Source organism: Musca autumnalis, unplaced genomic scaffold, assembly GCF_047663935.1.
Source record: "Musca autumnalis isolate F117 unplaced genomic scaffold, ASM4766393v1 scaffold_1, whole genome shotgun sequence".
In the NCBI taxonomy this organism is placed as follows: domain Eukaryota; kingdom Metazoa; phylum Arthropoda; class Insecta; order Diptera; family Muscidae; genus Musca; species Musca autumnalis.
The window spans coordinates 284,675,233-284,698,413 of record NW_027411644.1 but is presented as its reverse complement, the minus strand read 5'-3'; the positions used below and the strand labels follow the sequence as shown (position 1 = coordinate 284,698,413).

At 37.1% G+C, this 23,181-nt stretch overlaps 1 protein-coding gene and 1 long non-coding RNA gene across 2 annotated transcripts in view; one reads left to right on the top strand and one right to left on the bottom strand.

Annotated features, from left to right (window-relative positions):
* LOC141389664 (uncharacterized) overlaps nucleotides 1-23,181 on the top strand; it is a 68,680-nt gene that overhangs the window by 5,284 nt on the left and 40,215 nt on the right. The window lies entirely within an intron of this gene.
* Nucleotides 15-23,181, bottom strand: LOC141389663 (probable G-protein coupled receptor Mth-like 10). The gene is made up of 7 exons (XM_073961520.1): nucleotides 22,802-23,181; nucleotides 22,354-22,467; nucleotides 7,191-7,431; nucleotides 830-1,054; nucleotides 631-751; nucleotides 318-518; nucleotides 15-250 (listed from the first exon to the last, which is right to left on the bottom strand). Exons 1-7 carry the CDS (start codon nucleotides 23,150-23,152, stop codon nucleotides 166-168), a joined length of 1,338 nt encoding a protein of 445 aa, XP_073817621.1. The 5' UTR covers nucleotides 23,153-23,181; the 3' UTR covers nucleotides 15-165.

Below are 23,181 nucleotides of genomic sequence, written 5' to 3'. Positions count from 1 at the left end.
AAGGTAAAACAATATTTAAAAATAGCCAGAAATAATTAAAATTATTTTTATTTACTTTCAGGTAAGAAGTTCTCGAAAATGTTGAAAAAATTAATTAATTATATAACACCAATATTAACGCCTTTTCAAACTGCACACTTTTACACAAATTTACTTTACGGTTTTTTATACCGGTGTGGTAGCCGATCCCGGTATGTTCGCCCATACATCGTTGACATCGATTTGTTTTGAACAACAAGAACAACCGAATCTGAAAGTATTAAAATGCAACCTTAGATTTTATGTATTAACAATTTTATCTACTTAGTTTTACTTACTTTGATTTCAGAATATCCAAAACGTTACGTTTGAATACAAATAGTAGAAAAATCAAAATCGCATCAACCATATAGACCGAACCCATTATATAAAACGTTGTCCTTAGCGTTGTAGTTGTCTTTTCACTAACAATAGTCGTAAGGTAGTAGGTAATCTGTGACAGTCCCATCATGATTGCAAGACGTATTAACATACGAAAACTAAAATCAAACAATGAAGTAAAAAGATGTTTGGTAGTTAATGGAGGAAGTCAATATATAGACAATTATATCTATAGTATTTTTGCTTACATATGTATGTATGTATACATACTTTTTCATTATTTTATAGCTTCCATACTCTAATTTTGCAACTTGAAAACTGCTTCTAAGAATTTCAAATGTAAGCAAGCAAAAAATCAGAAAATTTAAAGCCAGAAAAATAATTGTAAACACTGGACAAAAGGAAAAAAGAAATTCGTTAATATAAATAATCAATGCATTATCGTATATTATTCCTAATAACTATTTACCATCTGCATATATTGAATATCTACCGACAGTGTACGAGTTTATTGCCAACAATGCCAATGACAGACCCCAAACGAACAGAGAATACCATAGAAAACGTATCCAAATTTCCCTTAGATCGTGTCTGTGGTTCATTTTTTTCATATTACGTCTCATTTCATAACATATAACATTGGACCAAAGTAAACTGGCTATGCCAAGGTACATGCTTATGCGATCAATAACCACTAAAAAGAGACAATTTAACATTGATGTAGAAATTAATATTATATATGTAGGTATATTAGGGCCATTACTATATGTGTTCTTTTACTATCTGATGGATTTGAAAACGCAAAATAAACCTATTTGGAGGCATTAAAAATATAATTTGTACATTGAAAGTTGATGCCAAGAAGCTCCTCCTTGAAATTCAATCATCACTTTTAACTTTAAGTTAAGCGGAACGATCTAAATCTGTTCGGTAAATCCAAAATGTAACAAAAGAAGACTTGTAATAATGGGTGTTAGACTTATAAAGTTATCTGGCAAGAATGTACATTAGGGTTATGACTTTTTGACCTTTTTTCTCAAAAATGATTTCCTGTAGCGAGAATGAATGAACTTTTGCCTATTAATGCCAAAAATAACGACCATTCCATTTAATTATTAAAAAAGGTTACGCACAAACCACTTAGATTTTTTTTAAAAATAGAAGTATGAAATGAAGAACAAAATTTTTCTCAAAAAATTATTTCCTGTTGCACGAATGAATGAAGGTTTGTCACGGACAAACCACTTTCACTTGAAAATAAATAAATAATATATAAAATGATATATACGCATACATATGGCGAAAAAATTGGTGAGAAACAAAAGCTTATGTCATTTTGGTTATGTCGTGTGGCTGTAATGCTTGTTTTGAGTTATATACAGTCAACCATGGCACAATTACCAAGGTAGTGGTATTACACCAGCTCTTCGAATATGTAATGTCAAATCCCTTTATAAAAAATAATTTTTGTTGCAATTTCCCCAAAAACATAAAGAAAATTTTGAAATAACATATTACAAATATGTCGATGCCACTACCTGGTCGATATGCCTTGCAGTCAACCAAAAAAGTCTACATACACTCTATAAAACTCGAGTTTGAAATATAAGGAAAATCGGTAAATTCTATAAAAATTAAAAAAATAATAGGAAAAAAGTGTACATACACCCCAATGAAATATTGATATTACCGTAAAATTTATGGAATAAGCAATTTAATCATTTCCCTTCGAGAGTTATCTTGCGCTCCAACCACTACACACGGTGTCATAGGGTTTTTTGTAACTTTCAGGCTATTTTCTCCGGAAGTATGGACTTGCCCCTAATGAAACTTACAGCGTCGTATAGAGGACAGCGAATACAACTTGCGTAAACAAAAATCAAAGCGATTCGAGACCAGGTCCTAAACTGAACTTTTCCTAAATTTTGTGTGGGAGGTACCCGAAGGAGTGGACCGATTGAGTCCATATTGGAACATCATCTAAGTTTGGTAGAAATTACACGATGTTCAAAGTATGGACCAAATCGGTTATTCCCTACAAGAGTTATCGTGCGCACAAGTTTTGCGACAATTTTTGAACATTTGTGGGGGAGGTACCTGAAGGAGTGGACCTATATGGCCCATCTTCGAACGTAAATCGAATCTGGACAAAATATTTCGATACCCTAAATTTGAACCGAATCGATTGATCCGTTCGAGAGTTATCGTGCGCACCAGCCAGACCGACAGACAGACAGACGGACATTGCTAGATCTACTCAAAATTGTCTGAAACGGATATCGTACAAACATACCTGGGGTCTAAAACCATTATTTCGATGAGGCACATTTTTGGTCGTATCAAAGTGTAAATACCCTTTCTAGCCTAAAGGCTGAGGGTATAATGAAAAGTTTGATAACTTGGAAACGAGTTGAGATTTTTTAACAACTCAAAAAACAATTTAGTGATGACATACATAAATATTCCATTTATAGTACCGTTATGCCAAGTTTACACTTGCGCTCTAAAATCCACTGGATTTCACGAAATCCTGAAATACATCCCGGTGTTTTTATACCCCGGTTACACTATTGAAGGTTAACCCACTGGGTCTAATAGATCCAGTGGGTTAATCTTTGCTGGTTACACTTAGCTTTTCGAGGATATAAACTGTCAGCTGATGTTTGTTTACGTATACATACAAAATAACTAATAAAGTCGTGTTTTACACTTTTACAATTTCTCGTATGAGATATGGTCCCCTCTTTGCTCATATTGGTATATTTTTCACACAGGGATACATTTTTGTATCATGGTATCAAGCGTACTTTTTGTTAAAAAAGTGTCTAATGTAAAAAAATAAATAATTTTATGATTTTCAAATAACTTTAGATTTATTAACTCCATAAAATCTCATGCGACCAATCGTAAACGTGTAAAACACGACAAACTCTGTTGCAAAAACAGTTGCAACTATTGGTACTTTTTGAGTAGAGTTGGATTTTTTTGCACAAATACCGAATACAACACTGTATTTTTGGTGGATTTGTGCCGGATTTAAAATAAACCCTGTCGTGAGAGGATTTAATTTTTGTATGGCAAATCTGGTCAGATTTGACCAGATTAAGCAATAAATCCTCATAAAGTGGGTTAACCCGGCAAAAAACTGTAGTGTAACCGCACTATTACACTTATTTTTTTGTTGATTTCAAACATATCACAATGATCAAGGTAGATGCATATGCGCAGCTGATCGAACATGAATTTTCAAAACAAGTTGTTGTTAATTTAATTAGTCATCAAAAATATACGACAACATAGAACTTTACAACTTTATTTCGAAAATTATCGTAAAATTATCTATATATCGTATTAATTGTGTATAGTAATAACAAATGAAAAAATAAAAAATGATTTTATCGTTGAGACAACATAATAATATATTTTGATAGATAAAAGTTGTGTTCAGAACTTGCAGCAGTTTTCCCGTTTGTTGCTAAAAATGAGTTCCCGTACTCCGAAGTTTAGCAAGACTTGCACTTCTCTTTAAACAAAAACAGCGCCGAATAACACCCTATTCTCCTGTTTTTTGCCGTACAATTTTGGCATAGTAGAAACTAGCAACATGTTCATTATCATCTAAATACGATAGCTGTTACGTTGATTTGCTGCAGTTTTTGCAATTTCCGTAATTTTTTCGTTCCATTATTTTTTAAGAAATTTGTATGGGGAATCAATTTTTGACAATTCGCTCTTTTTTCTAACATTACCATTAAAAAAAGTACAATAACATACTGAAAAATAGCATTGTGACAAAGTAATTTAATATTTTTTCACATTGTTTACAAATTTTGATACTAAAATTTGTTGTTGCATAAATTGACCATCTACCTTGTTTATTGTGATACGTGAAAAGTGTTGCAACTTTTGGTACTTTTTCAGGCAATAACAGGGTTGTATATCATGTGTACTGCGATTTCGATGTTGATTTCGCTGAAATCACGAAATGAGATGATTTCATTTTTGTATGCGAAATCATGATAATTTTTGCTTTATTCCGCGCGAAATCACGAAACGCCTTCGAAATCACGAAAAGACGCCGAATGTAAACCAAACATTATACTAACAATTTACCATTTTGATTTTTCCAGTGGCGTGGATCGAAACTAGTCTTCCTTGCCTTACCCCTTGGCGAACAATGCCAAACCTTCTCCACTAATAAACTTGTTGTTTTAAATTTTAAAACAACAAAAGGGATTAAGCCAGACTATTTTGACAAATCAAAATTGTAACAGCTATCCCAATTAAATAAACGCCACCAATGTTCTAACAATTTACCGCAAAATAAAAAACAAACATTTTAAAATTGAGCATTTAAAATGATACACCAAAATAATCGATTAAAAACAACCATATTGTTGGCGTTTTGTGTCATTTTAATAATCAGAATAATGGAATAATTGGTTCCCTATCGTTTTCAGTAGTTTTGTCATTGATTCCGACAGAAAGAATAATGTTCCTTACGTAATTTTGACATGATCGTAATTAGTGTCCATTTGTATGCAATTTGGCTAGAAATTTCTAGTTATATCCTCAGCCTTTAGGCTAGAAATGTGCCTCATCGAAATAATGGTTGGGGTCTAACCAATATGTTTGGACGAAATGTGTTTCAGAAAATTTGGAGTCGATTTTGCAATGTCCGTCTGTCTGTCTGGCTGGCTGGTGCGCACGATAACTCTCAAACGGATGAGCCGATTTGGTCCAAAAATTTGGCTATCGTAATATTTTGTCCAAACTTAGTTTAAGTTCGAAGATGGGCCATATCGGTCTACTCCTTCAGGTACCTACCCCACAAAAGTACAAAATGTTTGGAAAAATTGTGCGCACGATAACTCTTAAAGGGAAGAACCGATTTGGTCCATACTTTGCACATCGTGAAATGTGTACCAGACTTAGATAAGGTTTCAATATGGACTCAATCGGGCTACGCCTTCGTGTACTTCCCACACAAAATTTCGGAAAAATTCAGTTTAGGACCTGCTCTTGAATCGTTTTGATTTTTGTTGTAACAACTTGTATTCTCGGCCCCCCATACGGCGGTACAAGTTTCATCAGGGGCGAAACCATACTTCCTGAGAAAATAGCCTGAAAGGTTAAAAAACCCCTATGACACCCTGTGTAGTGTTTGGAGCGCAAGATAACTCTCGAACGGATCTGCCGATTCGATCCAAAATTTGGCTTTCGCAATATTTTGTCCAAACTTAGTTTAAGTTCGAAGATAAGCCATATTGGTTCACTCCTTCAGGTACCTCCCCCACAAAAGTACAAAAATGTTTGGAAAAATTGTGCGCACGATAACTCTTGAAGGGAGTAACCGATTTGGTCCTTACTTTACGCATCCTAATATGTCTACCAGATATAGATCAGGTTTGAATATAGACTATATTTGTCCATTCCTTGGGGTACCTCCCACACAAAATTTCGGATAAGTTCACTTTAAAACCTGCTCTTGACTAACTTTGATTTCTGTTGAAGCAACTTGCTATCGCTGTCTAAATTACGACGGTAAAAGTTTTTTTCAGTGGCAAGTCCATACTTCTTGGGAAAACAGCCCGAAAGTTGTAAAAAACCCCTATGGCACCATATGTAGTAGCTGGAGAGCACAATAACTCTCGAACTGATAAACCGATTTTGACCTTCGTCATATTTTGTCCAAACTTAGTTTAACTTCTAAAATGGCCCATATGGGTCCTCTCCTTAGGATACCTCCCCCACAAAAGTTCAACATTTGTGTCCAAGTGCAGTTTAGGGTCTGTTCGGATATTTATACCGATGATGTTCCTTGTGGTCCTGTTTACAGCCATATTATGTTTTTCGTGGACAAATCGATGCTTCCTGGCATACTGGTTCAACAGGTGTACGATAACCCACTGAAAAGACTAGTGGGCGCGATATCTATCGAAAAGATATGACTCTCAAAATAAAATCCACTTCCGTAATGCACTATGTCGGTCCATTCCCTCATCCGCAAAACTTTTGAACTTTAAAACTAATCCACATTTTAAATGTCCAAAAAGTGCCATAAAATTCTGAAAAGACCCTAAATACATTTGAAGACAACTTTTCAGCCTACAAAATTGTTTTTCCATCAGTGTAAATAGGTCTGTACGATAACTCAAAAGTTTGTACAAATTTGTACAAACTTTTACAAAATGCTGTTCGATAACAAATTTGTTCAGTAAAAGAGAACTGGGCAGAACTTGCAAATAGTTTTTACTTGCGAAGTTATCGAACAGTCCTAATGTGTTATATGTTTTTTTTTCTATCTATAAGACCACAGTCAAAATAACGTTTAACTTAAAGTGAAGTAAAATATTATGTGCCATCTTATGCGTTGTTTACATTTACGAAATCCACTCGATTTCAACTGTCAATTCCTTTGCGTATACGTCAAATGAAAACTCATCTGAAATCAATTGGATTTCATTTGACGTTTAAGCAATGGATTTGACAGTTGAAATCGAGTGGATTTCGTAAATATAAACGTAGCATTAAGAAGTTATTGACGCAGTTTCCAATACATTGCATGCATTAGTAAAATAAATTCATCTGTACGGCATGTGTAAAATTAAACGTGGGTTGTGCCGCCTAACCGCAGAACAAGTATTCTTATTTTAATAATGTGATTGAACGAATAGAAATACATACTATAGGTACATAAATATCGAGACGTGGTTTGTGTCTAACCGCACCATAAGCAGAAAAAGTTTTTATTTTAGTTTTGTGATTGAGCGATTGGAAATAGTTTTAAGACTCAGTATTTTTTAATATTCTACTGCTAAAATACTCACCCATATAATCTATGTTTTTTATGAATGGATAGAAGATATCATAAAAAACCACCATCATTTCGATTAACGGTAATATTAGAGATATTCCATAGCTTACAAAGAGTTTAGTTTGCATATTTTGTCGTAATTCCTTAATGGATCCATATATGAACATGGTCAGCACTGCCAATACTATTGTAATTATCATGATTGTGAAGAATATAGCTATGTGCATGTTTTTAGTGGCAGCCACAGATATTTCCTGGAAATGAAAAACAAAATCAATTAAAACAAGTAAAAAAGTATCAGTCGGCTTTGCCGACAGAGATATACCCTCAGCCTGTGCAAATTGAAACACTTTTTTCACAAAAAACTTACATATGTATTTAAGGGGTTTCAAAATTTTGGTCGTATGAACCCACAAAAATGTTGATTAGGATTAAAGTTCAAAAATTTTGCGGAAAAGGTACTTAAAGAATGGACCGACATAGACAATGGGGGTGCAATAGGGGGTTTTTACACCCTTCGGGCTATTTTTTCAGGAAGTATGGACTTGCCCCTGAGGAATCTTGTACCTTCGTATAGGGGACAGTGAATACAAGATGTTACAATAAAAACCAAGGCGATTCGAGAGCAGGTCCTAAACTGAACTTTTCCGAATTTTTGTGTGGGAGGTACTCGAAGGAGTTTACCGATTGACTCCATATTGTAACCTCATCTAAGTCTGGTAGAAATTTCATAATGTGCAAAGTATAGACCAAATCGGTTACTTCCTTCAAGAGTTATCGAACGCACAAATTTTCCGAACATTTTCGAACTTTTGTGGGGGAGGTACCGGAAGGAGTGGACCGATATAATCCATCTTTGAACTTGAACTAAGTTTGGGCAAAATATTACGAAAGCCAAATTTTGGACCGAATCGGCAGATCCGTCCGAGAGTTATCTTGCGCTCCAACCTCTACACACGGTGTTATAGGGTTTTTTGTAACTTTCAGGCTATTTTCTCAGGAAGTATGGACTTGCCCCTAATGAAACTTACAGCGTCGTATAGAGGACAGCGAATACAACTTGCGTAAACAAAAATCAAATCGATTCGAGACAAGGTCCAAAACTGAACTTTTCTGAAATTTTGTGTGGGAGGTACCCGAAGTAGTGGACCGATTGAGTCCATATTGGAACCTCATCTAAGTTTGGTAGAAATTACACGATGCGCAAAGTATGGACCAAATCGGTTATTCCCTACAAGAGTTATCGTGCGCACAAGTTTTGCGACAATTTTTGAACATTTGTGGGGGAGGTACCTGAAGGAGTGTACCTATATGGCCCATCTTCGAACTTAAATCGAATCTGGACAAAATATTTAGATACCCAAAATTTGAACCGAATCGATTGATCCGTTCGAGAGTTATCGTGCGCACCAGCCAGCCAGACAGACAGACGGACAGACAGACGGACATTGCTAGATCTACTCAAAATTGTCTGAAACGGAATCGTACAAACATACTTGGGGTCTAAAACCATTATTTCGATGAGGCACATTTTTGGTCGTATCAAAGTGTAAATACCCTCTTTAGCCTAAAGGCTGAGGGTATAAAAATTTGAAATTTGTGTTGTTATTTTTGGGAAGATTTCAGTCATATTTTTAATCCAATTCGGATCCAAATTGTGGTTTTGTGTTCCCAGAGGGATGGAAACAACCTATTAAAAATGTGTACATGGAACGGTTTAAGTATAGCCTCCATATAACCAACTGTTTTACTTTCCGCACCAACAAGAAAAGGGTGACGTATGGGATGGAAGATACCAAGGAACGGTCCTGACCGGTTTTAACATGGCAAAGCCCAGGATTTATCTTGGTCCCTCTTTCATCTCAAGTGGACACTGACCTCCCCGTGGTGTTCCCCAGGTGGAACTGCCTTTAACATCCGTTAAAGATAGTGAGCTAACATGTGCCGCGCGTTCACCCATAAGAACGTTAAAAACTTGGGTTTGGGCGTCGGGTTAGTAACCCTCCCCTAGAAAAAGCAGCCTACTATGAAAAAACAGAAGAAAAGAAAAACAAATCCCTCTATAGTTGACGACCCCCGCAAACGTTTTAAGTACCATGATTTGCGAATCTGCACCTGGAATGTTCGCACACTTTATAGAGAAGGTGCAGTTTACTCATTGGCAGATGTACTTGAAAAGTACAAGGACGACATTACTGCCATACGGGAAATACGATGGAACGGGAAAGGCGTCACAACAACACCTATTATAGCTGCCATGACATAAAGCATGAGTTTGGTTGCGGATTTGTAGTTGGACGGAGGTTAAAACACCTGGTCTCCAAATTCACCCCAGTGAATGAAAGACTTGTTGCAATTCGAATAAAAGCAAAATTCTTCAACATCAGCTTTATTTGCGCTCATGCTCCCACTGAGGACAAGGACGAACAGACCAAAGATATATTTTACGAGCGCTTAGAAGAAACATATGACCGTTGCCCTGCCCATGACATTAAAATTATTCTAGGCGATTTTAAGGCTCAACAGTCGGAAAATTCAGTCTCCACAGTGAAACATCTGACAATGGTATGAGGCTGATAGACTTTGCAGCTGCAAGTAACATGGTAGTTAGCAGTAACAGATTTAAGCATCTCGATATTCATAAGGGCACCTGGCTGTCGCCAGATCAAAGAATAAGAAATCAAATTGATCACGTTGTGATAGATGGAAGACATGCATCAAGCGTTTTGGATGTACGATCGTTCCGAGGTGCAAACATAGACTCGGACCACTACCTTGGTGCAGCAAAGGTACGTACCAGATTAAACGTAGCAAACAAATTGCGAACAGACCCAACACGGAAGTTGGGCATCGGTAAGCTGCAATCACAACACATAGCCACAGCATATTCCACCGATAACATATAAGGACAATGGCGAAACATTGCCCACTCCATGCAAACAGCCGCAAAATCTATACTTGGATACCAGATACCTCCACCAAGGAATCCATGGTATGATGAGGAGTGTCGTGCTGCTACCGAAGAGAAAAATGCGGCTACTTTACAATCCGTAGCAACGCGTAGCGCACGAGATAGATATCGGGAAAAAAGGAGAGAGGGGAAACGTCTTTTCCGCAGGAAAACGAGAGAGATGGAAAAGCGGGAGTGTGAAAAAATCGAGATGTACAGGACCAGAATAAAGTCCGAAAATTCTACCAAAAAGTGAAGCATCAAACTGATGATTTGGTACAGGCACCTCCTCCTGTAGAGACCAGAAAGGTAATTTGGTAACTGATACAGATAGTGTGCTCAGGATATGGAAAGATCATTTTTCAAACCTGTTGGTATCCAGCGAAGACGACGAAGATACGACAGATCCAATCCCAGAACATGGTATTGAATGTATACCGCCCAGCCAAGATGAGGTAAAGACAGCAATAAACCGGCTGAAGAATAATAAGGCAGCAGTAGACGATGGCTTACCAGCCGAGCTGTTCAAAACCGGAGGCGACACGCTGATATGGTGTATGCATCAGCTAGTTAGCTCCATCTGGCAGGAAGAACGCGTACCCGATTGGAACCTGAGCATCCTGTGTCCCGTCCATATGAAAGGAGATAAAACTTTATGCTCCAACTATAGGGGCATAAGTCTTCTCCCTAACGCCTACAAGATAGTGTCAGGGATATTGTGCGAACGACTGAAGCCTATGGTCAACGAGATAATTGGACCATACCAATGCGGCTTTAGACCTGGCAAGTCCACCATTGACCAGATATTTACCGTGCGGCAAATCCTGGAGAAGACCCAAGAGATGCAGATCGACACCTACCACCTTTTTGTCGATTATAAAGCAGCCTTCGACAGCCCGCTGCGTTCAAAGGTATTCCAAGCCATGTCTTAATTTGGTATCCCCGCAAAGCTCATCCGGCTTTGTAAAATGACTTTAACTGACACAAGATCCTCAGTTAAAATAGGAAAGAACCTCTCGGAAGAATTTTGTACCAAACGAGGATTCAGGCAAGGAGACAGCCTCTCGTGTGATCTTTTCAACATCCTGCTAGAAAAGGTTATGCGAGAGGCAAACGTCAAAAGAAGTGGCACAATCTACACCAATAGTCACATGTTACTTGCTTATACTGATGACATAGACATCATGGGACGATCAGTAAAAGAAGTAACCGATACCTTTATGAAGGTCGAAGGAGAATCTGCTAAAGTGGGTATGGCGGTTAACGGCGAGAAGACCAAGCTGATGGTGTCGACGCGCAATGCGTCCATTGAGATCGGACCAACTGTTGACGTTGGTTCTTATAATTTTGAGGTAGTAAAAGACTTCGTCTACTTTGGCACCGCCGTAAACTCAACTAACGACATAAGTTGTGAAATAAAAAGAAGAACTGTATTGGCTAACAGATGCTACTTTGGTTTAAGTAAGCAGTTTAAAAAAAAAGCCACATCTCGTCAAACAAAAATAACGCTTTACAATGTATGGTTCCGAAGCCTGGGTACTTGTGCAAGCAGATAAGGAAGTGCATGGCGTGTTTTAGAGAAAAAGATCTACGGGCTGTATCTGCTATACAACGACATCAATATAGTTAAACGTATCGAGACGCAGCGATTGCGTAGTTTGGTAGTAATTCGAACGAATTTGAATTCGAATCGTCTTAGAGAAACAGGCCATTAAACAAAATCGATTTCTACCTCACAGTGGAAAGTATCCACACTAAAAGGATTTCTTAGGTATTTAGAACTTGGTATGATATCCTTTGTTATCCATTACAGCTTTCAGCCTTTTTGGTATAATTTAACTAAATTTTTGGTGCACGAAATCTGAATTTTTCCCCATTTTCACTGTTCCTATACTTTAGGTGTTATGACTTCTTATATTTGTCTCCAAAATACTCCTATAGGATTAAAATCCGGGGGATTAGGGAGTTGTTTGAATCACTTTTGGACAGTTGCAGGTATATCGTCCATTCTCCAACAATGTGTGATTTGGGCTTGGGGTCATTATCTTGATAAAATTTAAATGTCCCATTTTTTCAGCGCTACATTTACATTACATTTACATCTTATTCATAATTCTTTCGATTAAGACAAGATTCGCTACACCGAAAGCATTCATACAACGCCATACCATAACAAACCCTCCTCCGTGTTTTACCGTTGGAATTGTGATCCATCTGACCCAAACAGGTTAAATTTGCTTTCAACTGCAAAAATCACATTCTTCCAAAATTCAAAATCATTTTTCGTGTTCCTGAACGAACTCCAATCGAAGTTGGCGGTTTTTACGAATGGCTTTTACAGTGCAACTCTGCCATGAGGATCGTCTTCATGCTAAATTCTCCTATTGGTTTCTGAGTTACACTTTTTGTTAAGATATTTCTCTGCGATCTCAGCAAGCTTCGGGTTATCGGCCATCTGTCGAAGCAACCAATTTTCGTCTCTTTCACTGAAAAATGTTTCTCGCTCTATTTTGACTTGTTGCAGATTCTATTTCGGTTGATTTTTTGAACGTCCGATCGAGTAACTTTGAGTATTTATGCTATTTTCCGTTCAGATTTTCCCAATTCAGCATGATGAATAACTAATTTTCTTTCGACAATCAATGTACATATGCGGAATGTGTAAAAACAACTGTTGCTATATTGTGATTGTAATTTCAACACAAAACAATTTAAGTATTACTTTTACTTTTCGCTGTGAGGTACTCATTTATGTTGTTGGATATCCGCCCACAGAAGATGCTGAAGACACTGTGAAAGACGAATTCTACTCACAGCTAACATCCAAGCTTAATAAAACTCTGAGAAGAGACATCATAATTCTCATGGGTGCCTTTAACGCAAAAATAGGGAGCGACTACACCAACATCCGATCAACAATGGGAAAAGATGGATGTCGAGTTAACGGAGAGCGTCTCATAGAACTGGGTCTTACATTCCAGCTAGTACATAATTGGCTCCATCTTCCCTTACAAGGAGATAAATAAATATACATGTACATCACCGAGCGGAAATACTAGCAACTAGATAAAACACATATCCGTGAGTAGAATACGGAGGAGTTCTCTGTCAGACGTCAGAAACAAAAGAGGTGAAAAGTTACCAACAAACTGACACGACATACTTACAAGTTAAGTTAGTTACATTGGGTGCAGTTTAAAAACAGATACAAATTTGAATATCAGACAACACTTGGAACCTGATATCTCAATGAGGTGAACTTAAGATGCAGTTGAACAACAACAACACTATCACGAGAGAGCGGTATCAAGAATTAGCAAAACAAGTGAAGAAAGCTGCAAGAAGAGACAAAAGAAAGTTCCTAGACGATCTGGCATAAACAGCAGAGGAAGCAGCAAGCCAGAATAACATGAGAAAGCTACAACGGACAATAGATAGTCTCACAAATCGAAGGTGGACCAGGAACCAAGCAGTAAAAGATCGTAATGGTAGGCTACTAACGAATAATGATGAACAAATTTAAAGATGGACCCAACCAAGGCCTACAGAAGGTCGGCCATTCAGAGTTCTGTTAACAACATTTGACAACAAACATAATAGATTGTTCATTATTGTGATTTGATTTCCTTTGTATTTTATGTCACAATAATGTATTTGACAGCAAACTAAATAGTCAGGGCTAACTAGTTTGGGCTGAGTGTCCGACTGTAAAGACTGTGGACCCTACATTTCGAAGAAATTAGAAATAGCAGTCCAAGAGAAAATACTGTTACAAATGTAACTGATAGGTTTAAGTTAATTTAGTTTAATTTTCGTTAATTTAAAAATTTGAATTGTAACGTAAAGTTTTTATTACGCAGTTACTTTATTTAAGCAACAACAACTACCATGTAGAATTCTCTTCATCATTCTAGTTCTTACTTTACCTTTTATTTATGTGATTTTGTTTGTTTTGCCATAATCATGTAATTATTGTTTAGTTTGCTACTTCTTTATTTCTTGCATTTGTTTGTTGTTGTAATTACGTCATTAGTTTGCGTGTCCACTTGTATTGATCTTCGCCCATGTATGTGAGTCTGGTTGTTCGCTTAGTGAGATAAATAAAGGTGGAACCAGCAACGGCGAGTTAGTTTTGGTTTATGCGTTGAACTGAACAGATCAGTTGAAGAATAGTTGCGTGCTAACTAGAGACAAGCTGTGTGCTTAGTAATTAAAGTCGGTTCCGAATAAGAGTAATAAAGTAAATAAAGCATTGTAGAAACGTAATCTGAAACGAACCCTGTTTTATTTTTCAACTCCAAATTTATTTATTTATTCAGTCTATGGAATTACAATCCTTACAGACTAGCTTATATTATTAGAAAAAAAATATAAATCCAATATTTCTTTTAATTTATCAATGGGGTATGTAAAATCAATATTAACTTGCATATTTACAGTATTAAATTCTCTTAATGCTCTGACAATTGGTTCATTAAATCCATAATTGGTTCTATGGCTTGAAATATTAAAATATTCAATATATCTAAGAGATCTTGTCGGTGCTTTGAATCCAATTAAGCTAAGTAAATCGGGGCAATCCATAATCCCACAAACTAGTTTATATAGAAAGATAATAGATGTTTTAGTACAAATCGTATAGGGGAATAAAACAACGAGATTAGTTAAACCTAATTCCGTAACAATACGTTGAATATACCCTGTAACGTTCCCAGCTTGAACGAAATAAAAGAGGCAATAGAACTACCAAAAAGTAAGAAATCCGAAGTAGAAGATGGTTTACCATCAGAAGCTCTACATGTCGACGCCAGAACCGCGGTTGAGTTACTTGACCTCACATCACATCAGCTTGGGAAGAAGAAACACTGCTTCCAATATGGAAGAAAGGGATCATAGTAAAGTTACACAAAAATGGCGACTTGAAAGACTGCAATAACTGGAGAGGAATAACCCTGCTCAACACAATATACAAGATACTATATAATTGTTCCACAAACATACCCGGCGTGACAAGATACTATCAGCAATTATACAAGAAAGAATTCTAAGGCAAATTGAAAACATTCTGAGAGATAAACAAGCTAACTTCAGATCAAATAGAAGCGGTGTAGACGCGTCATAATAGAACAATCTATAGAATGACGCACACCCCTGTACCTACAGTTCATGGATTTCAAGAAAGCATTCGACACCATATGGAAAGCATTGAACAAAAAGGGAGTACCCAGAAAATAATCCGAGTAATTACAAGTAAGAAAAGCGTTAAGTTCGGCCAGGCAGAACTTTTTATACTCTCCACCACGAAATGTATTGAAGTGAATAATAACAATTAGTTTTATTCCGTTTATGAAAGTACTAAACTCTTCCTTTTATTGCAGGAGTAGGATATATGGTAAATTTCAAATTTCTTTTGCAATTCCATTGGAAGAAATTTTAAAAAATTTTTTGCGAGCACATCCGCAATTTGTGGAACATAGATTAAGATTAAGTTGTGGGGGGTTTTATTCCCTTATAAAAAACAAATATTTAAAAATTCAATTTTTGCTCTAATATGAAAATGTATATATAAAGCGTTAACAGCATTTAATATCTATCCGTAGATGCCTAAATATTTACTTACTTACTTACTTACTTAGCTGGCCCATTACAGAACATTTGTTCTATAGGCCGAACTAAGAAGAGATCTCCATTCCTCTCTATTTGTTGCTTTGCTCTCTGGAATACCGCGCCTTTTCATCTCAACATCCACTTGTTTGCGCCATCTATTCCTTGGCCTGCCAATTCTGCGTGCACCGCCATGTGGCATGTATTCATACGCCTTTTTAGCGGGTTCATCATCGCTCATTCTTATGATATGGCCTAGCCAACGCAATCGCTGCATCTCGATACGTTTAACAATATTCATGTCGTTGTATAGCAGATACAGCTCGTGGTTCATGCGACGTCGATATTCACCGTCAACGCAGATTGGTCCGTAGATCTTTCGAAGAATTTTTCTCTCAAACACACCAAGCACTGCCATGTCTGCTTGCGCAAGTACCCAGGTTTCGGAGCCATACATCAGCACGGGTAGTATCAGTGTTTTGTAGAGCGTTATTTTTGTTTGACGAGATGTGGCTTTGTTTTTAAACTGCTTACTTAATCCAAAGTAGCATCTGTTGGCCAATACAATTCTTCTTTTTATTTCACAACTGATGTCGTTTGTTGTGTTGACGGAGGTGCCGAGGTAGACGAAGTCTTTTACTACCTCAATATTATAGGAACCAACTTCCACAGTCGGTCCGAGCTCAATGGACGCATTGCGCGTCGACACCATCAACTTGGTCTTCTCACCGTTTACCGCCAGACCCACTTTAGCAGATTCTCCTTCGACCTTTATAAAGGTATCAGTTACTTCTTTTACTGATCGACCCATGATGTCTATATCATCAGCATAAGCAAGTAACATGTGACTATTGGTGTAGATTGTGCCACTTCTTTTGACGTTTGCCTCTCGTATAACCTTTTCTAGCAGGATGTTGAAGAGGTCACACGAAAGGCTGTCTCCTTGTCTGAGACCTCTTTTGGTACCAAACTCTTCGGAGAGGTTCTTTCCTATTTTAACTGAGGACCTCGTGTCAGTTAAAGTCATTTTACAAAGCCGGATGAGCTTTGCGGGAATACCAAATTCAGACATGGCTTGGAATACCTTTGAGCGCAGCGGACTGTCGAAGGCTGCTTTATAATCGACAAAAAGGTGGTAGGTGTCGATCTGCATCTCTTGGGTCTTCTCCAGGATTTGCCGCAGGGTAAATATCTGGTCAATGGTGGACTTGCCAGGTCTAAAGCCGCATTGGTATGGTCCAATAATCTCGTTGACCATTGGCTTTAGTCGTTCGCACAATATCCCTGACACGATCTTGTAGGCAATAGGGAGTAGACTTATGCCCCTATAGTTAGAGCATACAGTCTTATCTCCCTTCTTGTGGACGGGGCACAGGATACTCAGGTTCCAATCGTCGGGTACTCGTTCTTCCTGCCAGATGGTGCTAACTAGCTGATGAATACACCTTATCAGCGTGTCGCCTCCGGTTTTGAACAGCTCGGCTGGTAAGCCATCGGCCCCTGCTGCCTTATTATTCTTCAGCCGATTTATTGCTGTCTTTGCCTAAATATTTACTAAATGTATTTCTATTTTCGCGGAAAATCAAGAAATACTGAAAAAATCTTGGAGTAAATTTAATTTATTCTAATTTATAGTCCAAATAAAACTCGAAAAAATAAATTAAAAATACGTACAGATTCTATACAACGCGTAGAAAAATATGAGGTCAAAATTTTAACGATAGGATTTATAACTGCCATATTACAGCAACAACAAAATACGAAAACTTATTGTTGGAATATTATTTCAAAAATATATTTTTTTGTTTAATGTGAAAAATAGAAACAACATTTTTGGGAGTTATTCTACTATTTCGCTAAAATTCGATGCAAGGACTGACGGACTTCGCTGAAAACGCGATGACAAACCCGAAAGTGTATTTGCTTACTTTGATAAACAATAGGATTATGAAATATAAAGTAATATTGAAATTACAACCAAAGAAAAAACATAAAAGTTAAAAAACGTATAATTCGCGAATTCGTTAAAATCAGTTAAGGCGCATGCGCTTTTCAGATACAGCGAGTGCCTCTCTATCAATATGTAGCGATTTTTCCACTTTTCATTCAGCGGCCAAAGTGTGCCGTCGGCTGCATCTTACTGTTCAAAAAACCTTTATGTGGGTAAAAATTGCGCGATGTACATAAGATTATAAGGCGCATCCGATTTCAGTGACCGCTTATAAAAAATACGTCATTATAACAAATTTTAAACAAATTCGTCAAGAACCGCGGATCTGCTACCAAATTCTATTTTATACTAAATACGAATATTACTCTAGAATCTCGGTAATTTATGCCACACGATTTTGGAAAATAATATAATCGGGAATAAAGGATTCCATTTATGTAAAAATAACCAAAGAAAATCGCGGTTCAATGCGCGGAATCATCAAAATATAATTTTGCAGAATTTCCTATTTTTAAGGTATCTATAACCGCCGTTTTAGTTTATGGATTTGAAAGCAGAAGGGTTCATTAGATCCGGCGCGTAAAAAAACTAAAATCACGCGGCGTTCAAGGGTACCTGAGTCACAGTTGTAAATTTTGAAGCCAAAAATAGGTTTTTGAAGAAAATTTACGCACCAAAATTTCGAATTTGGACTCCTATTACTAAGGAGCTGTATGAAGCACACTCATGAGATATACATCAAACGACGTGGAATAACGAGTTCTACAATCCAATAAATAGTTTAAGTAATTATCTGGTTGCGCCCTCCAATTATAAGAAAAATTCAAAAAACCCAGATTTCAAAACTTCAAAATGTCAGCATCGATTATAGGGGGATGCAGTGTATATATCTAAAAGTCATACATTAGAACCATGTTGCCCAAGAGGTATTCTTCAATTCTTTCCTTGAGCTCAGGTCTGAATTTTCCGTGGTTTGACCAGAAATCAAGAAAGAACACAAAAAAAATTGTAAACTTCAACACATTTTCACCCATTTTTATACCCTCCACCATAGGATGGGGGTATATTAAGTTTGTCACTACGTTTGTAACTACTCGAAATAATCATTGTAGACCCCACAAAGTATATATATTCTTGATCAGCGTGCAATTCTACATCGATATAGCCATGTCCGTCCGTCTGTCCGTCTGTCCGTCTGTGGAAATCACTCTAGCGTCCGAACGGATTGACGTAGGTTGATGAAATTTTGGGAAAATATGTTATATTTACGTAGGACTTTTGGTATTGAAAGCGGGCTATGTAGCTCCACGCTTTCGTATAGCCCCCATACAAAATGACGCGTGACGCGTCGTTGTTTTAAGGAATTTTTAAGATATTTGGCCCATTTTACCACCGAATTGGTTGTAATTTGGTACTTTGTGTCTCCAGAGGCCAAAAAATATTCCTACCAAAGTTGGGTTATATAGGTCCACGTTTTGGTATAGCCCCCATATAAGGCCCCATATAAAGTACGCGTCATTTTAATATATTTTGAATGTATTAGACCCATTTGACCACAGAATTGGTTGTAATTTGGTATTTTGTGTCTTCAGAGGCCAGAAAACATTCCTACCAAAGATGGGTTATATAGGTCCACGTTTTGGTATAGCCCCCACATAAGGCCCCTTATAAAGTACGCGTCATTTTCATATATTTTGAATGTATTAGACCCATTTGACCAAAGAATCGGTTGTAACTTTGTATTTTGTGTTTCCAGAGGCTAAGAAACATTTCTACCATAAAATGTGTTGATATAGCCCCCATAATACAATATCTCCCGATTTTCGATATTTTGAACGTTTTAGCCTCATTATCACACCGAGATGGCTGAAATTTGGTGTTTAGTCTTCTTTAGGCGTATAAAACTTTTCCCCAGAAATTTGTAGGTATAGGTCCACGCCATCATATAGCCCCCATAGAACGGTACCTTCCGAATTTCGGTATTTTGAAGGTTGTGGCCACATTAATCCACCGAAATGGCTGAAATTTGTGGTGGAGGGTATAAAAAGTTCGGCCCGACCGAACTTAACGCTTTTCTTACTTGTTTAATATTACCACCAACACAGCTTCCACATAAATTATTTGTTATGGTTCATTTTATGCGACCCCGGCTAAAACACTTCAATTAATATAAATATATTCATATTGTATAAAATATATTGACAGTTCGCGACTTATTAAATGGTGAACCTCAACTTCAACGATTGTAAAACATTTTTGAATATTACCATATACCTCAACTGATAATACACCCATCAAAAATTGGGCAAAACCGGCTAGACCTAAACCTGGATATTCTGGATTTGGATAGTTAACAACATCGGGAGTACCGTTCTATGGAGGCTGTATAAAACTTTAACCTGTACCGATAAATTTTTGGAGGAAAGTTTCGTAACTCCAGCGAAGACTAAATACCAAATTTCAGTTATTCCCATTGAATATTGTGGCTAAAACTTTCAAAATACCGAAAATTAGGAGGGAGTTATTATTGAAGAAAAAGGATTATACTGATAATTCTCTTTTGCAATACTTTATACACCCATGGCAATTTCAATACTAAATTTCAGTCATATCGGTGGTATTTTGAGGCCACAACTTTCAAAGTACCGTAAATCGGAAGGTACGGTCCTATGGGGTATTTGAGGACGTCCACCTATACCGGCAAATTTCGGCAGGAATGTTTCACACCTCTATCAAAAACTAAATACCAAATATCAGCTATGTTGGTGGAGAACGAGCTATATGTAGGAAATCGGGTGGTACCGTTCTATGGGGGCTATGTGAAGACATGGACCTATACCGACAAATTTTAGGTGGAAAGTTTTATACCCTCAACGAAGACTAAGTACCATCTTCCAGCCATTTCCGTGTTATAATGAGGCTAAAACCTTCAATATACCGAAAATTGGGATATACCGTTCTATGGGAGTATCCCCCAAAACATGCACGTATACCGACAAATTTCTGAGGAAATTTTTGTAGCCCAGAAATTACAGCTACTTCGGTGAAATAATGAGGCTACAAAATTCAAACTACCGATAATCGGGTGGTACCGTTCTTTCAAAACGTTGAACTGTACCGACAAATTTCTGAGAAACATTTTGGTAGCTCGGAAAAATACTAAATACCAAATTTCAGCCACTTCGGTGGAATAATGAGGCTAAAACCTTCAAAGTACCGAAAATCGGGAGGTACCGTTCTATGGGATCTATATGAAGACGTTGACCTATACCTACAAATTTCCAGGGGAAAGTTTGATACCCAAAACGAAGACTATGTACCAAATTTCAGGCATTTCGCTGCGATAACGAGGCTAAAACCTTCCACATACAGAAAATCGGGTGAAATCGTCCTATGGGGTCTATATCAAAACCTGGACCTATACAAACATTTGATGGTAGAAATATTTCTTAGCCTCTGGAAACACAAAATACAAAATTACAACTGATTCTGTCGTCAAATGGGACTAATACATTCAAAATATCGTAAAGTGACGCGTACAATATATGGGGCGTTGTATGGGGGCTATATAAAAACGTGGACCTATATAAACCAACTTTGGTAGGAATATTTTTTGGCCTCTGGAGACACAAAATGCAAAATTACAACCAATTCGGTGGTCAAATGGGACAAATATCTTAAAATTTCCTTAAAACGACGACGCGTCTCTTTTTATGGGGGCTATACGAAAACGTGGACCTACATAGCCCGCTTTCAATACCAAAAGTCCTACATACATATAATAGATTTTACCAAAATTTCATCCACCTACTTCAATCCGTTCGGACGCTAGAGTGATTTCCACAGACCGTCAGAAGGACGGACATGGATATATCGATGTATAATTGCACGCTGATCAAGAATATATATAGTTTATGGGGTCTACAATGATTATTTCGTGTAGTTACAAACGGAATGACAAACTTAATATACCCCCCATCCTATGGTGGAGGGTATAACAACGATGTACGAGGATGCAGCACTCTCAATTCTCCACAACGGGTACTTATGTTCCGTTCCTCACAAATGCGGGAGTAATGCAAGGATGCCCTCTGTCATCCTTACTATTCACAATTGCACTGGATGAAATAATGAATGAAGTCTGTTCTCAGAGAAGAGGCATAACATGGAGTCTCTGACGACAAATCGAAGACCATAGATGAACAAATTTACTCTCGCCTTAACGTTTTCGTACGATTCGCCATACAAATGCTCTCTCCGTGTTCATCGTTGACTTAGACCAATGAACAAACATAAAGGCGAGTGCTCATCTTGTTCATCTATGACTTAAACTATGCGGATGACCAGGGATGCCAACTGTTCCGAGGTAAAAATCTCTACAGCCACATACGCACCATAGGTCTGTAGCGATTTTTACCTTAAAACAGTTGACATTCCTGCTTAAACAGTGGTTTTTGTACGTCACAAATCACGACAAGTAGCGGGAAAACCACCAAATTGGCACCCCTGCGGATGACATCTGTCTCCTCTCTCACAAGATATCCCAACATGCACTCAAAATTAGAAGACCTGGAGAGACTTGCTCGCCATTTTGGACTTGATATTAACATCGAGGTTAGGTTTATAGAATTAAAAATAAATTCGTCCATTCATAGTACTTTGTTCACTTACCTGGGCATTTTCCACTTCCACAGTTTCATTACAATTTAGATCTATGGGTAACAGGACATACTGCTTCTGTTCACTGGCAAAGTATGGCGTAAAACAATAATTGCCAAAGACATACTGAAAAAATACCATTTATTATATACATATGTATGTATCTACATTAGGGTTATGACTTTGTTACAACCTCCTATCCCTGTATCATAATTTGATGAGCTTTTACCTTAGATTTGATAAAATCTTAATATAATCAGGCACAAAAAGCTTTTTAATTTTCATTTCACAATACTTTTTCAAAAAGCATTCTTTCAAAACGTTATTTTTGGCATTAAATGGCAAAAGTTCATTCATTCTCGATACAGGAAATCATTTTTTGAGAAAAAAAAGGTCAAAAGTCATAACCCTAATCTATATATCCTTTCCAAATCATTATTAAATTCTTCACTTTTCTTACATTAGTATTCAAACGTTCATAATCAAAATTGGTGAAATTTCTTGAGCTTTTACATGGCGTTTGTTCTTCAAAATCGAATTCCTTAAGCAAATCCACAGGTCTGAAGAAGTTTGGACCCAAAATAAGTTCTTTATTCCATGATACATCAGCATCTTCAGATAACATCTGACACTGATTTTTGTTAAAGTTATAGAATTGATTTTTATCACAACATAATTTCATACAAAGTTTATAACGGTCTTGACATTTGAACTTTCCAACAGCAGCAACAGCCGTAATAACGAAAATAACACCAAACAAATGCAAAAACGTCATCGAAATATTTTTTCTTCTAATAGAGCGATTGAGCATGCTGATTACTTAGTGGTAAGCGAAAGACT